The sequence below is a fragment of the Lissotriton helveticus genome, chromosome 9 (genome assembly GCF_964261635.1).
Source record: "Lissotriton helveticus chromosome 9, aLisHel1.1, whole genome shotgun sequence".
NCBI classification, from domain to species: domain Eukaryota; kingdom Metazoa; phylum Chordata; class Amphibia; order Caudata; family Salamandridae; genus Lissotriton; species Lissotriton helveticus.
In genome coordinates, this window is record NC_136070.1 from 1266265688 (window position 1) to 1266281758 (window position 16071).

General features: G+C 46.7%; 1 protein-coding gene across 1 annotated transcript in view; it reads right to left on the reverse strand.

The window, feature by feature from the left end:
• Positions 1 to 16071, reverse strand: part of LOC144782452 (laminin subunit beta-1-like) — a 385361-nt gene that overhangs the window by 84601 nt on the left and 284689 nt on the right. The window contains exons 22-24 of the mRNA XM_078661828.1: positions 14300 to 14463; positions 12134 to 12358; positions 3847 to 4061 (exon numbers count right to left, since the gene is read on the reverse strand). Of these exons, the coding sequence (XP_078517954.1) occupies positions 3847 to 4061; positions 12134 to 12358; positions 14300 to 14463 (604 nt within the window). The remainder of the gene's footprint in view (positions 1 to 3846; positions 4062 to 12133; positions 12359 to 14299; positions 14464 to 16071) is intronic.

A 16071-nucleotide genomic window follows, 5' to 3' on the forward strand; every position in this document is an offset into this window, starting at 1 on the left:
TGCAGTGGCACTCTACAGAAAGTGCAGGTGAGGCATGTGGTGGCACGCTACAGAAAGTGCAGATAAGGCATGCTGTGGCACTCTACAGAAAGTGCAGGTGAGGCATGCTGTGGCACTCTACAGAAAGTGCAGGTGAGGCATGCTGTGGCACTCTACAGAAAGTGCAGGTAAGGCATGCGGTGGCACTCTACAGGAAGTGCAGGTAAGGCATGCTGTGGCACTCTACAGAAAGTGCAGATAAGGCATGCTGTGGCACTCTGCAGAAAGTGCAGATAAGGCATGCTGTGGCACTCTACAGAAAGTGCAGGTAAGGCATGCGGTGGTACTCTACAGGGAGTGCAGGTGAGGCATGCAGTGGCACTCTGCAGGAAGTGCAGGTGAGGCATGCAGTGGCACTCTACAGAAAGTGCAGGTAAGGCATGCGGTGGCACTCTACAGGAAGTGCAGGTAAGGCATGCTGTGGCACTCTACAGAAAGTGCAGGTGAGGCATGCTGTGGCACTCTACAGAAAGTGCAGGTAAGGCATGCGGTGGCACTCTACAGGAAGTGCAGGTAAGGCATGCTGTGGCACTCTACAGAAAGTGCAGATAAGGCATGCTGTGGCACTCTGCAGAAAGTGCAGATAAGGCATGCTGTGGCACTCTACAGAAAGTGCAGGTAAGGCATGCGGTGGTACTCTACAGGGAGTGCAGGTGAGGCATGCAGTGGCACTCTGCAGGAAGTGCAGGTGAGGCATGCAGTGGCACTCTACAGAAAGTGCAGGTAATGCATGCGGTGGCACTCTACAGGAAGTGCAGGTAAGGCATGCTGTGGCACTCTACAGAAAGTGCAGATAAGGCTTGCAGTGGCACTCTGCAGAAAGTGCAGATAAGGCATGCTGTGGCACTCTACAGAAAGTGCAGGTAAGGCATGCGGTGGCACTCTACAGGAAGTGCAGGTAAGGCATGCTGTGGCACTCTACAGAAAGTGCAGATAAGGCATGCTGTGGCACTCTGCAGAAAGTGCAGATAAGGCATGCTGTGGCACTCTACAGAAAGTGCAGGTAAGGCATGCGGTGGTACTCTACAGGGAGTGCAGGTGAGGCATACAGTGGCACTCTGCAGGAAGTGCAGGTGAGGCATGCAGTGGCACTCTACAGAAAGTGCAGGTAAGGCATGCGGTGGCACTCTACAGGAAGTGCAGGTAAGGCATGCTGTGGCACTCTACAGAAAGTGCAGGTGAGGCATGCTGTGGCACTCTACAGAAAGTGCAGGTAAGGCATGCGGTGGCACTCTACAGGAAGTGCAGGTAAGGCATGCTGTGGCACTCTACAGAAAGTGCAGATAAGGCATGCTGTGGCACTCTGCAGAAAGTGCAGATAAGGCACGCTGTGGCACTCTACAGAAACTGCAGGTAAGGCATGCGGTGGTACTCTACAGGGAGTGCAGGTGAGGCATGCAGTGGCACTCTGCAGGAAGTGCAGGTGAGGCATGCAGTGGCACGCTACAGAAAGTGCAGGTAATGCATGCGGTGGCACTCTACAGGAAGTGCAGGTAAGGCATGCTGTGGCACTCTACAGAAAGTGCAGATAAGGCTTGCAGTGGCACTCTGCAGAAAGTGCAGATAAGGCATTCTGTGGCACTCTACAGAAAGTGCAGGTAAGGCATGCGGTGGTACTCTACAGGGAGTGCAGGTGAGGCATGCAGTGGCACTCTGCAGGAAGTGCAGGTGAGGCATGCAGTGGCACTCTACTGAAAGTGCAGGTAAGGCATGCTGTGGCACTCTACAGGAAGTGCAGGTAAGGCATGCAGCAGCACTACAGGAAGTGCAAGTGAGGCATGCTGTGTCACTCTACAGGAAGTGCAGGTGAGGCATGCAGTGGCACTCTACAGAAAGTTCAGGTGAGGCATGCAGTGGCACTCTACAGAAAGTGCAGGTGAGGCATGTGGTGGCACGCTACAGAAAGTGCAGATAAGGCATGCTGTGGCACTCTACAGAAAGTGCAGGTGAGGCATGCTGTGGCACTCTACAGAAAGTGCAGGTAAGGCATGCGGTGGCAATCTACAGGAAGTGCAGGTAAGGCATGCTGTGGCACTCTACAGAAAGTGCAGATAAGGCATGCTGTGGCACTCTGCAGAAAGTGCAGATAAGGCATGCTGTGGCACTCTACAGAAAGTGCAGGTAATGCATGCGGTGGCACTCTACAGGAAGTGCAGGTAAGGCATGCTGTGGCACTCTACAGAAAGTGCAGATAAGGCATGCTGTGGCACTCTACAGAAAGTGCAGGTAAGGCATGCGGTGGCACTCTACAGGAAGTGCAGGTAAGGCATGCTGTGGCACTCTACAGGAAGTGCAGGTAAGGCATGCTGTGGCACTCTACAGGAAGTGCCAGTGGGGCATGCAGTGGCACTCTACAGGAAGTGCAGGTGAGGCATGCTGTGGCACTCTACAGGAAGCGCAGGTAAGGCATGCTGTGGCACTCTACAGGAAGTGCAGGTAAGGCATGCTGTGGCACTCTACAGGAAGTGCCAGTGGGGCATGCAGTGGCACTCTACAGGAAGTGCAGGTAAGGCATGCGGTGGCACTCTACAGGAAGTGCAGGTAAGGCATGCGGTGGCACTCTACAGGAAGTGCAGGTAAGGCATGCTGTGGCACTCTACAGGAAGTGCTAGTGGGGCATGCAGTGGCACTCTACAGGAAGTGCAGGTAAGGCATGCGGTGGCACTCTACAGGAAGTGCAGGTAAGGCATGCTGTGGCACTCTACAGGAAGTGCAGGTAAGGCATGCTGTGGCACTCTACAGGAAGTGCCAGTGGGGCATGCAGTGGCACTCTGCAGGAAGTGCCAGTGGAGCATGAGGTGGATTTCTACAGGAGTGCAGGTGAGGCATGCTGTGGCACTCTACAGGAGTGCAGGTGAGGCATGCGGTGGCACTCTACAGGAAGTGCAGGCGAGGCATGCGGTGGCACTCTACAGGAAGTGCAGGCGAGGCATGCGGTGGCACTCTACATGAAGATCAGGTGAGGCATGCGGTGGCACGCTACAGAAAGTGCAGGTAAGGCATGCGGTGGCACTCTACAGGAAGTGCAAGTGAGGCATGCAGCAGCACTACAGGAAGTGCAGGTGAGGCATGCGTTGGCACTCTACAGGAAGTGCAGTGCAGGTGAGGCATGCAGCGGCACTCTACAGGGAGTGCAGGTGAGGCATGCAGTGGCACTTTACAGGAAGTAGAGGTGAGACACGCGGTGGGACTCTACAGGAAGTGCAGGTGAGGCATGCAGCAGCACTACAGGAAGTGCAGGTGAGGCATGCGGTGGCACTCTACAGGAAGTGCAGGTGAGGCATGCAGTGGCACTCTACAGGAAGTGCAGGTGAGGCATGCAGTGGCACTCTACAGGAAGTGCAGGTGAGTCATGCTGTGGCACTCTACAGGAAGTGCAGGTGAGGCATGCGGTGGCATTCTACAGGAAGTGCAGGTGAGGCATGCGGTGGCACTCTACAGGAAGTGCAGGTGAGGCATGCGGTGGCACTCTACAGGAAGTGCAGGTGAGTTATGCGGTTGCACCTTGCTGTAAAATTGAAGGATGTTCAATGTGAATTTTGAACCATTTCTCTTCTTTATTTAAAAACAATAAAATACATTGAGACTCAGTTCCTCAAGTAAGTGTTTGATACATAAATGAATGAACATCCCCAAAGTGCTAAATAATAGAAAAAATAAACCATGGGTGTCAGGTAATTCCACAAAGGCATAAGATGGAAAGAAGGTAGAAAACAGTGCTAGGCCTTTCATTACAACAACCCTTGGCCATGCACAAGAGGATGAAAAGTGGTGCCATGGCACATGAAAGATACCCCCTCCACTCACCATGTTGCAGTCTCTTCGCAGCGAGTGCGTAGGGTTGCAGGAACACGACTCACACCCAAGAATGGCTCCAAAGTTCCAGAAATTGGGGGCACACTGGTCACAGTTCTTCCCAACAATGTTTGCTCTGCACGGGCAGTGCCCGGTCGTCCGGTCACAGTAGCAGGTATCGGTGGTGCAGTGGGACGGCAGCGTACCCTGCTCATTGCATGTGCAACCTGAAGAAACAACATTAAAATGCAAACATTTGATATGGCCTTGCTCTGTCACTCAAAAATGTACAAAGTGAGATCCGTTTGAATTACATAAGAAGCCCAGGTGTGCCCTGGTGTAAGAGGTGCCCATTGGTAGGAATGGTTCTCTTCTTTAAGGTGCCAACCCCTGGAAGTTACCAGCACTAAGGGGCAACCAATAACAAACCTGCATCCCTGACAGGCACCGCCCACATCTACCACCATAAACAAATCAAACTATATCTCAGAAACATCAAGAAATATGAAGTCCTCTCAGTTGCATAACTGTCGAGTCAAAAATAAAAGGTAACCAAAATTAAGGATAACACAAATAAAGTTTTACCAAATCAAAGATTTTATTTACAATTTTAAAGAGGGTTCAGCAGTTAGTTAGCACGCCCTCCTTCAGGGGTCACGGCAGGGTCAATCGGTTGGAAGATATATATATATATATTGAGCCCAGCGGACGCGCTGGGCTCAATAAAGTCACTTTAAAGTTTTGCACAAGCAAATTTTGGGTCTACGCTTCGTCATTTTGCGTTACAGGAAGAAAGCAAGTGGTGGTGATGACTTCTTCCAGATATATATATATATATATATATATATATATATATATATATATATATATATATATATACTCTTAAAAACGTATATGTCTAATTGGTACACCCACAATTGGAATAAGTAACTAACTTATAAGTCCCTAGTATATGGTGCCAGGGATATCCAGGGCCTTTAAATCAGAGTGTCCCTCGTGGACTGCAGCACTCACTGGCTCACTGCGAGTCTGACAAAGAACAGCATGACTCCCAGCCGCCACTGCTGACTGGCAGAGCAGTTTTTGCACTGCAAGTCTACTTCGCCATTTAAAGTACGCGTAAAGCCTAAACCTTTCTTTGCAATATCTTTAAGTCACCTCTAAGGCAGGTCTACTGAGCCTTAGCGGCAGGGTGCATTATATTAATGGACATGTGATTTAGTAACTCTACATGTCCTGGCAGTAAAAACCCAACATTGTTGTTCTTCGTGGACCTCAAACAAGTAGTTATGTGGGGCATACAGGAACTCTGGTAGGCAAATCAATTTATAAAGGGCTGCTTTGCCCATCAATGACAAGGGCAGGTGTTGCCAGTGGATCGCATCACGCTTGAATTCCTCTAGGAGCCTGCTCAGACCATGGTCATAGAAAGGGCGACCCTCCCACGTGAAATAGATGCCAAGGTATCTGAGCGCTGTTGTTTCCCTAGGTATGGGGCAGTTCTAGTGCTCTAGTGGGTATATGCAAGATTTGCACCAATTGATCTGGAGACCGGAGTAGTGGCCGAATACTGTAAAACTCTCCAATATTCTATCAATGGAGTTCTCAGGCTCGGTCAGATATAAGAGGGGGTCATCATCCTCATAGAGCGAGACAAAGCACTCCCACTCATAGGGCCCGATTCACAGAACTAAATTAAGACAAAATCCTAAACTTACTACTTTTGGTATTCACAGAAGTTAGGATTTTGTCTTAAGACAAACTTAAGACAGACTTAAGACAGACTTAAGTTAGGATTTTGTCTTCAGTCTGTCTTAAGTCTGTCTTAAGACAAACTTAAGACAAAATCCTAACTTCTGTGAATACCAAAAGTAGTAAGTTTAGGATTTAGTCTTAAGTTAGTTCTGTGAATCGGCGCCATAGTCCCTACGAACGCCCCTGAAAAGAGCTTCTATCCTAGTCCAGGTGGCCACCGGCTCCATTGCGATTCCAACAGGATTGTGGGACAGTGGGCAACCCTGCCTCGTACCCCTCCCCAGGGGAAATTCCGCCGATAATGTGCCATTTACCCAAACTTGGACTGTGGGACTTGAGTACAGCAGTTTCACTCAGGCTCGGAAGGTGGGGCCAAGGTCGATCCATTCCAAGACCGCCTGTTAGTATGGCCATTCCACTGAGTCAAATGCTTTTTCGGCATACAATGTCAAAAGCGCGGCCGTTTCTCTCAGTTGTCCCTTCCTGAGCAAACATCCAAAGAGACATCAAAGGTTTGGTCCAGTGCACCTGTAGGGCAAAAGCCTGACTGATCCAATGTTGTCACTTGATGTAGCACCTGCATCAGGTAGCTCGCCAGAATGCTCACCAATAGTAATACTGTTTATTTTCATCCGTGAGAGAGGAAGCACTTTGGATGACTGACTCAGTGGCGGATTGGCTAAAGTGAAAGACGCCTAAGAGGTTGTCAGGCATTACTTCCCAGGTAGTTGCACCAAGAGTTCTTACAGTGTGGCCTCTGCATCGGGAGTCACTATACCGGGAATACCTTTACATCGCACAGTCTCAGGTAACTATGTGATTCATTTTTCATAATCACTGACCTTTTCAACTTTTGGGATTAACAACCTCCTCCACTTCCTCTTTCTGGGCCCGATTCACAGAACTAACTTAAGACAAAATCCTAAACTTACTACTTTTGGTATTCACAGAAGTTAGGATTTTGTCTTAAGTCTGTCTTAAGTCTGTCTTAAGACAAAATCCTAACTTCTGTGAATACCAAAAGTAATACGTTTAGGATTTTATCTTAAGTTAGTTCTGTGAATCGGGCCCTCTGTTTTTTTATTATCACTCTTTTTGTATTCAGGGGTGTAAATTCGAGGGAACCCAATACATTTTAATCCCTTTTTTCGATATGTTGCTGAACTCCTAATGCCCTAAACCCCTATATATGTACTTTTTTAAACACACAGACACACATAAATATACATCCATATATCACATATTTATGCTGTGAATATATATATTATATATATATATATGTGTATATTAAAGCTACAAATGCGGAGCACTCACGGGATGTGTTGAAGTTGATTTAATAAAGCAAATGCATTTCGGCGTCTAGCCTTCTTCAGTGCATGTCAACTGGCACTCAAACTTTGTGCAGGTTTAAATACATCCTACCAGCTTGGTTGACAATTACTTAATTGGAGGACTGAAGTAATTTATACGGAAACCTGCAGGATGCTGCAGAGTTTTGGATTTTGGGAGGCGAGGGACTTGAATATGACATCATGGCACTGACATTTGGAGGCACCACGACCGGAGTAATTTCTAGGGGCTGGCTGAGCCATGCAGTGTCTGGGTGACATTGTACTTTGCTTTTAAAAACATCCATGAAAGACTGAGAACTTTCCAAAGCAAACGCGATATGTTTTCATCTAGATGCAAGTAATCAAGCACACACAGACATGGCAGCCAGGGGAAGAGGCAACAAGACCTTGTAGTGCTCCAGTCCTTCGTCACTGGTTGTGATTGTATGCCTCTCCAATGAGATCGTTTTTTAGATGTATTCAAACCTGCACAATGTTTGAGCGTCAGTTGACATGCACTGAAGAAGGCTAGACGCCCAAATGCATCTGCTTTATTAAATCAACTTCAACACATCCCGTGAGTGCTCCGCATTTGTAGCTTTAAATTTTTCCCGTGACTTCAGCCTCACGTTAAGCGGAGAAACGTACCCGCCCAGAGTGCAGCAGTTGAAGGGTGAGACCTGGAACTTGAATATATATATATGTATATATATTATATATATATTTATATATTATATTGATATGTAACCTTTATCATCTTATCTAGGCTGATGCCATGATCAATTTCCTGCTTGAAGAAAAGTTGGCCAAGTCCCAGACAGAGGAGGTAACTCCAAGAGTTAGTTGGCTGACTCTGTTACAGCCTCAGGGCCACAAAAGCTGATGAAGCCCGCATTGGTGAATTGGTAGCCAAGAACGCCTGATGGCCACTGACTGCCGAAGTACAGCCTGTGAGACTGAGTCCCAAACCTCAAAAGTTGTACCCGAGGCTGGTGGACCCAGGAGAGTCGTCTTGAAAGTTACTGCACGTTAAAGGAACTGCGGGTTTTGTTGTAACCATAGACCAGTGGCTGGACTTCACACTGACTTTGAGGGACATTGACCCTTGAGGCCAAGGGGTTCGTGGACCGAGAGTTGGCCACTGGAAGGATCTCTACACTGGCTCAGCATCCTTGAGCATCTTCAACATCTTTCATCCCTTGCATCAGGACCACCCCATCGATTCCTATGCCGGTTCACTCATAGGACCTTCAGCATCCCGCATCCCTTGCATCAGGACCACACCATCGATTCCTATGCCGGTTCACTCATAGGACCTTCAGCATCCCGCATCCCTTGCATCAGGACCACACCATCGATTCCTGGAATCTGGGGACCACGGTTCGATCCCCGGCTCCGGCGGCAGGGTAGCCCAGCACCATGTGACTCTGGGCAATAGCTTGCTTAATCTTCCCGACGGCCCCCAGCGCCTAGAGACCCTTACGGGTGATTGTGCGCTTTACAAATGTGGACTTTACTTTTTTTACTTTTATGCCGGTTCACTCATAGGACCTTCAGCATCCCGCATCCCTTGCATCAGGACCACCCCATCGATTCCTATGCCGGTTCACTCATAGGACCTTCAGCATCCCGCATCCCTTGCATCAGGACCATACCATCGATTCCTATGCCGGTTCACTCATAGGACCTTCAGCATCCCGCATCCCTTGCATCAGGACCACACCATCGATTCCTATGCCGGTTCACTCATAGGACCTTCAGCATCCCGCATCCCCTGCATCAGGACCACTCCTTTGATTCCTATGGCTGTTTACCCATAGGACCTTCAGCATCCTGCATTCCTTGCATCAGGACCACTCCTTTGATTCCTATGCCGGTTCACTCATAGGACCTTAAGCATCCCGCATCCCTTGCATCAGGACCACCCCAACGATTCCTATGCCGGTTCACTCATAGGACCTTCAGCATCCCGCATCCCTTGCATCAGGACCACACCATCGATTCCTATGCCGGTTCACTCATAGGACCTTCAGCATCCTGCATCCCTTGCATCACGACCACACCATCGATTCCTATGCCGGTCTGCCCATAGACCCTGGCACTGGACTGGAGACTACTTTACGTGCGAGATAACTGTTCTCTCGGACCTTATTGGTTCCTGTGACTGGCTCTTCCTAAAGTTGTGGCTAACCTTAAACTGCGAATTGTGGTAGATTGCACTGATTTATTATGCTGAGTGAAAATCTGTGATTTATTGTTCCTTTGAAAAGTCATATCTCCGGAACCTCTGGTGGATTTTTGTCGCTGAGGTGTCTATTTGACGATAAAAATGCAACCGATGTTTATTAATTGGTGTTGGAATTGTATTGCGTTGCATTTTCTTCTCTATTCACCTTCTTTGCTCTTGTTCCATTGATAAACCCCGACTGCTCTGAGCCAAAGCTACCCAGGACTGCGCTGCGGTTTTGCAAATAAACCTGACTTGACCTGATACAAAATTGTAACTTTATTACACAGTGAGGCTGCACAACCACACCATATAATAAACCACCTTCTTCACACTTGTAGTAAGAGAATTAGCTAGAGGAGTATACAGAGAGATAAGTAATACCTAAATTACCTGCCAGTATCTATCCCTTTAGCCATTTAAACCAGATGCTGAGGGGTGAGTGGTGAAGATTTATAACGTGGGAGTGTTATAGTCCCTGCTAATAATGCTCTGTATCCTTCCCTGAAAGCGGCTTCTGGAACAGGCCTTCAGCCCCATCCTCAGCTTGTCTGACTATGTCAACTAACCTTTTATCGATTCAAACAGCTGAGTAAAACACACTTCCTACCATTTCCAGATAATAAACGATTGCCAAAATGCTTCACCACTCAGCTACACTCTGTTTCAGACTTGATATTATCCAGAAGCCCTGTGCTGCATACAACCTGCTAAAGAATTTAGGGGCATATTTACAAGCCCCTAATGCCACAGGAACGCCAGTTTTTGACGTTTCTGTGGCGATACGGGCTTTACCTTATGCACAAGGCATCATTAAGCCACTTAACGAGGCTTAACGCTGCCTTGTAAATAAGGCACCCATGAAAGCGGAGGGTAATGGGTGTTGCGGTGGGCGTTCTGCCGCAACACCAATTGATTTGGACGCTGCCCCTATTTATAAGGGTGGCGTAAATATTAAGACCATATAAACTTGGTCTAACATGGTGAAACGAGGAGAAGTTATTTATTTCTCCTCGTTTTTGCTATTTCTATGTGTGCTGCGTTGTGCAGCACACAAAGAAATAGCAAAACGCCATGCATGATTGATTTTTAGAGTGCAGGAAGGTAAAAAATGTTGCACAAAGCAGCAAACATAGAAGTAACAAATTGCCATCCAAGAATATGTGCATGAAGGGACCCTTCTGCACATAAACAAACATTCCCACAACAAAGGCACCCTTGCACTAGAGTGCAAGGGTGCCTGCATTGGCGCTATGCAGCTGCAATTAGTGCCAGTGCAGGGGGAAACGCAGGGCTGCATCATATTCTTGTAAATACAGTGCAGCCCTGCGTTTCCAAAGTGGTGGAGCGCAGAGTTAAGCCAAGAAGGCTAACGTCGCACTCGTCACTGTCCTTGTAAATATACTCCTATGTCCTTTAACTTTTGCCGTTGAAGTGCAGTTCACACCTCTGCTTAAAAGGCAGAGGATCACTGCCGTAGTTAGAGATTCCGCGTGCTCGGCTGGGATTGTTTTGCAGAAAGTGCTCCTGCTATCATGTCCTGGGAACCAGCCGCCATTTTGTTTGTATTTTATGGAGAATCAAAGGCTCTGATATACAGCCACTTTTCTTCCTGCATCTGATGGCCATTGTTGATTTTCTGTGCTGGGGTCCTCTGAGCCTTGCGTGATGAACCCAGTGGCCTGTCCTAACTAGAGCGGGCCTTCCACCAGTGTGACCCCCTAGGGTCCAGTGGTTGATGGCTTTTGATGATGCTTTGCTGCTAGAATTGGGTTAGCTCTCCTCTCTACAGGAGGCAGTGGAACAGCAAGTTCGGTGGAGCAAGTGATCCGCCATTTTACAGGGGTTCTCTCGTTACACAAAACACTAAAGAAACCACAGGATCTTGGCTTTGGATTAAATATATTTGCCTTTGGAAAACCGTGGACTGAAAATTGAGCTCAAGCAGGGTCTCCCAAAGCTCCTAAAAGGCCAGTCTCATTTCAACAGCATCAAAGTTTGAGGTTGGGAAAGAGCATCACCCTCCTTAAGTTATATCTCACCTCCCTTCTAATCACAGCCTCAGTCAAGGTGAACTCTCTCACACTCAGGGGTCCAGTACTGCCCTCAACTGGGAGAACCCATTATCAAAGGCATTCAGAGGGATTAGCAAACAGAAAGCTTCATTCATATTAATCTTATTGAATGCCAATTTAGCACTGTAACAGATTAGTACATGCATTACAGCGCCCAAATACTGTTGCAGCGCATCGCTGATGTTGTACAAAAACTGGATCTGTGATGACACAAGATTAGTACATCTCTCTGCATACATACTTTCTATGAAGCACTTTAGGGCACATTTACTAAACCTTTGCATTAGTGCAAAGGCACCTAAGTGACACAAAGTGGCATAAAATGTGGAAGGGATTTACTTTCCAGCACAAAGGTCTTTTTCTTGGGGCACACTGCACTTTGTGCTGCTTTGTTCCACTTCCTGTTGAGGGGTGCTGCATGGATGGCATTATGGCAGATCACTGCAAGCACTCATAATAATTTTTTATGCAAAATCCAATCGACTAAGCTTTGCATAAAAACAAAATTCACCTTTGAGGCAGGCGCAAAGTTAGAGACATTTTTTAATTTCTCCAAACATTCAACATCTTGCAAGTCTGCTGCACTGCACAGCACACATCGAATGTGTGGAATGTTGACTAAACTAAATTCCCACAGGATGTTATGCTGGAATACTACCCTTCCAGTACAAAACCTATGCTAGACATCATGCATACAGCTTTGCCGCATTGTGCAACGATTGTGCGTGGCACGAGACAGCCTGTCAGTGTGCCAGTGCAGTAGATGAGGACAGCAGCTGATCTTGCCCAACACAGGACATAAGCAAATAAGGAAACATGCAATAAAGGAGAGATCTCCCCTCATTTCAGGATTATACCCCATCATTATCTTTCAATGCTTTTATACATTTTTTTAAAGAAAGCTCACTTACGTCGACAGTTACGCTGTAAGGCGTTTCCATAGAAGCCCGGCTTGCACTCGCCGCAGTTTGGTCCATCGGTGTGGTAGAGGCACCTCAAGCACTGGCCACTCTGGGGGTCGCAGGACTCGGGGTCACTGGGGTCGATATTATTGTTACACTGGCACGGGCGACATTCACCGCCATCCAGGTCTGGGGTTCCAAAGTACCCAGGAGCACATCTGTCACAGCGCGTACCTGTAGGAAGGAAGACAGGGCATGTGACCCAGGGAGAAGGCTTGAGCCGAAGATGAAGGCCTGACCCAAAGATTAAGACCTGACCCAGGGAAGAATGCCTAATTCAGGGATGAAGACTTGACACAAGGAAGAATGCCTGACCCAGGGATGAATGCCTGACCCATGGGTGAAGGCTTGAGGCAAAGATGAAGGTATGACCCAGGGATGAAGGTATGCCCCAGGGATGAATGCCTGACCTAGGGATCAAGACCTGGCCCAGGGATGAAGGCCTGACCCAGGGATGAAGGCCTGTCCCAGGGATGATAGCTTGACCAAGGGATGAAGTTCTGACCCATGAATGAATGCCTGACCTAGGGATGAAGGCTTATCCAAGGATGAATGCCTGACCTAGGGAGGAAGTCTTACCCAAGGATGGATGCCTGACCTAGGGATGAAGGCTTAACCCAGAGATGAATGCCTGACCTATGGATAAAGGCTTACCCAAGGATGAATGCCTGACCCAGGGATGAAGTCTTACCCAAGGATGGATGCCTGACCTAGGGATGAAGGCTTAACCCAGAGATGAATGCCTGCCCTATGGATAAAGGCTTACCCAAGGATGAATGCCTGACCTAGGGATGAAGGCTTGACCCTGGGATGAATGCTGGACCCAGGGATGAATGCCTGACCCAGAGATAAAGGCTTGAGGCAAAGATGAAGGAATGACCAAGGGATGAAGGCCAGACCCAGGGATGAATGCCTGACCCAGGGATGAAGGCTTGACCCAGGGATGAATGCCTGACCTAGGGATGAATGCCTGACCTAGGGATTAAGGTTGATCACCCAGGGAAGAAAGTCTGACCCAGGATGAAATCCTGACCAAGGGATGTAGACTGACCCTGGGATAAAGGCCTGCCCAAGGATGCGCTACCAGGGGACGATATAGGCACTGAGAGTCTTGCATACAAGAACCAGAATAACATTCTGTAAAACAAAGCCACTGCATGAACTGTAGTGTAACTTCCCTTCTAATGCAGCCACGTTGCATGTCAGTTACTACAAAGTGAGCTCGACGCAACTATGACTTATGGACACAACCCCCGCTGCAATATTTGTGTGTGCTGCGCCCTATTGTTTGCATACAGTTTCAAGATGGGTATAAATGGTGAAACTCATGCATGTTTTGCATACATTATTACTACCCTGTTTTCATAGACAAGCACCACCAGTTATAACCAGACACTGGAGCTAAATCAGGCACAAAGGAGAGCTATGCTACTGTAGCACTCGTAGATGGGTCTCAACTACCCCAGTCTCTCCGCTTCTTGAGTTAAAGCGCACAGTTCTTTGCCTTTGGTCTTTTTTCTCTGAACCAGCTATTGGCATGATGTTTGCATCATATTTGATGGGTCCATAGGACATATTAGTGTTTATTAAACACCAACTTATTAATGGAGGTGGTAGCACCACCTGTCAAACTACTTTTTATTGATGTATTTAAATAAATAAAAGTAATTTGACAGGTGTTTCTACCGCCTTCATTCTCTTGCTCTCTTGCTCTCTCTCTACCCTTCTCTTGATTTCTCTCTGCATCTTTGTGTCTCTTCCATCCTCTATTTTACTCTCTATATTTCTCTCTTTCTCTATGTCTCTCTCTCCCGCTCTATTCATGTCTCTCCATGTCTGGCTGTCCATCCGTTGCCATCTTTCTCTGTCTGTTTCTCTCTTCCACCCTCTGACTCTTTCTCCATCTATTTCTCTCCTTCTGTCTGTCACTCTCCCCAATTTCTCCTGCTCTCTTTCTGTAACTCTCTGTCTTTCTTTTTGGTACTCTCTTTCTCTCTGTGTACTTCTGTCTGCCTCTCTCTTTCTTTGTCCCTCCCTCTTCTCCAACTCTTTCTCTCTCCACATTACCTTTCTTGTCTGATGGACACACCTGCACCTTTCGCCTCTGTCTCTTACCTGAATAGCCCGGCGCGCAGATGCACATGATCTGATTGGTGTGTTTATCGGCGTGGCAGGAGCTGCCATGATAATTCCTGCTTCCGGGATACCCAGGGCACGGGCATGGGCGACACTGCTGGCCAGAACCCAACACTGGGTCACCGTAGTAACCATCCAAGCACCTGGTGAAAGGAAGCACAGACAGGGTTGGTCAGGAGGCGGGGAGGGATGGCAGCCCTTCTTCACTTGCGCCAACCCCTCAACAAACATGGCAGGGGACCAGTGTACTACTAGGTCACCAAGGGGGTTCATGGTGCCAGGGCAACTGTGTGACCTGCAGCAGCCCAGAGTTTACATGGACAGAGCGAAACACAACCGTTCACGTCACAAACATGAAGCCATCAATAATACTAATTATTATCATTTATGTTTTTTCAGACCCTGATGCAACTGTGACCCCCTTTTCTTGGTGGTGCTCTCCATATGGTAAAGTATATTGTATTGTATTGTAATTGCATTTATATAGCACTTACTACCCCTGACGTGGAGTCGAAGTGCTTTTTTCGGAGAGTAACATGCTACTCCGGAACCCATAAAGGATTACTAGTGAATTAGTATAGTAACCTGCAAAAGTAATTTGATAGGTGGATATGTTAATCTGTTATTTGGATTGAGAAGAATAGTAGAGGGATAGAAGCAGGAAAAGGTTTGCATTTATATAACGCTTGCTACCCCTGATGAGGTGTTGAAGCGCTTTTTGGCGAGTAGCATGCAACCCTGGAACCCAAACAGGATTAGTGGGAAATTAGTATAGGGAAATATGAAATTAATTTGAGTGGTGGACATGTTAGTGCGTTATTTGGAATGAAAAGGAGTAGTGGAGGGATAGAAGAGGGAAGGGTCTAGAAAGTCCTTTTATATCTTTTATATTTTGGGGGAGTTCATAGCAGTAGAAGGGGGTTTGGGATAAGTAAAATGCGGATGTGGGGGGGAAGAGTCAGAGGGAAGGGTTTAGAAAAGCTTGTTTGGGAGATCTGAATAGTAAAAGAGGTAGAAATATTTATTAAAATAGAAAAATAATTAGTAAAATATTTTATGTTAAATATTAATGTAATTTATTGCTATATATTTGATTTCAATATAGGGCAAAATAGAAAAGGCTACAGCACTGTTAATTCAATTTAAATTTAACCTGTATTTATATTGAATATATTACATTAATAAAAAAAATGTTGGGGAGACAAATTAAAAGAAAATCCCACTTAAAGCATATTTACAAAATGGATTAAGAAAAATTAAAAGTGTTGTACAGTATTAATTAAAAGAATAGTAATTATATTTGATCAAAAATAATTTTGCATCTATTTTTATATTCGAACAAGGTGATTAAAAGATCTTAAAATGAAATGATAAACATGTTTTATTGTTAGCTTTTCTTTTAACATTAAATTACATTTAGTTATATTGTTAACAAGTTTATATAGTTTAATTTACTTTAACTTTATTTCTTGTATGTTTTCTTTTAAGTCCCTACCTCCATTATGTTTTTTATGGGAGGGTGTTGCAGTACCAGGGGTTGGCCATGTGTGGTGCTGGACTTACTCCAGCTCTGAGCTGGGGAACATTTACCCCTGTTTTGGATCACTGTAGGCTGTAGTAAGTTTAGAAGTGCAGTTTGTGAATAGCAATGGGCTTGCTCTTTTGGTAGTGGGTGCATGTCCCGCCTTAAACCCTTCCCTTTCCTTCCTCAACCCCTCCATACACCTATCTAAGTCCCACACATTCATCAC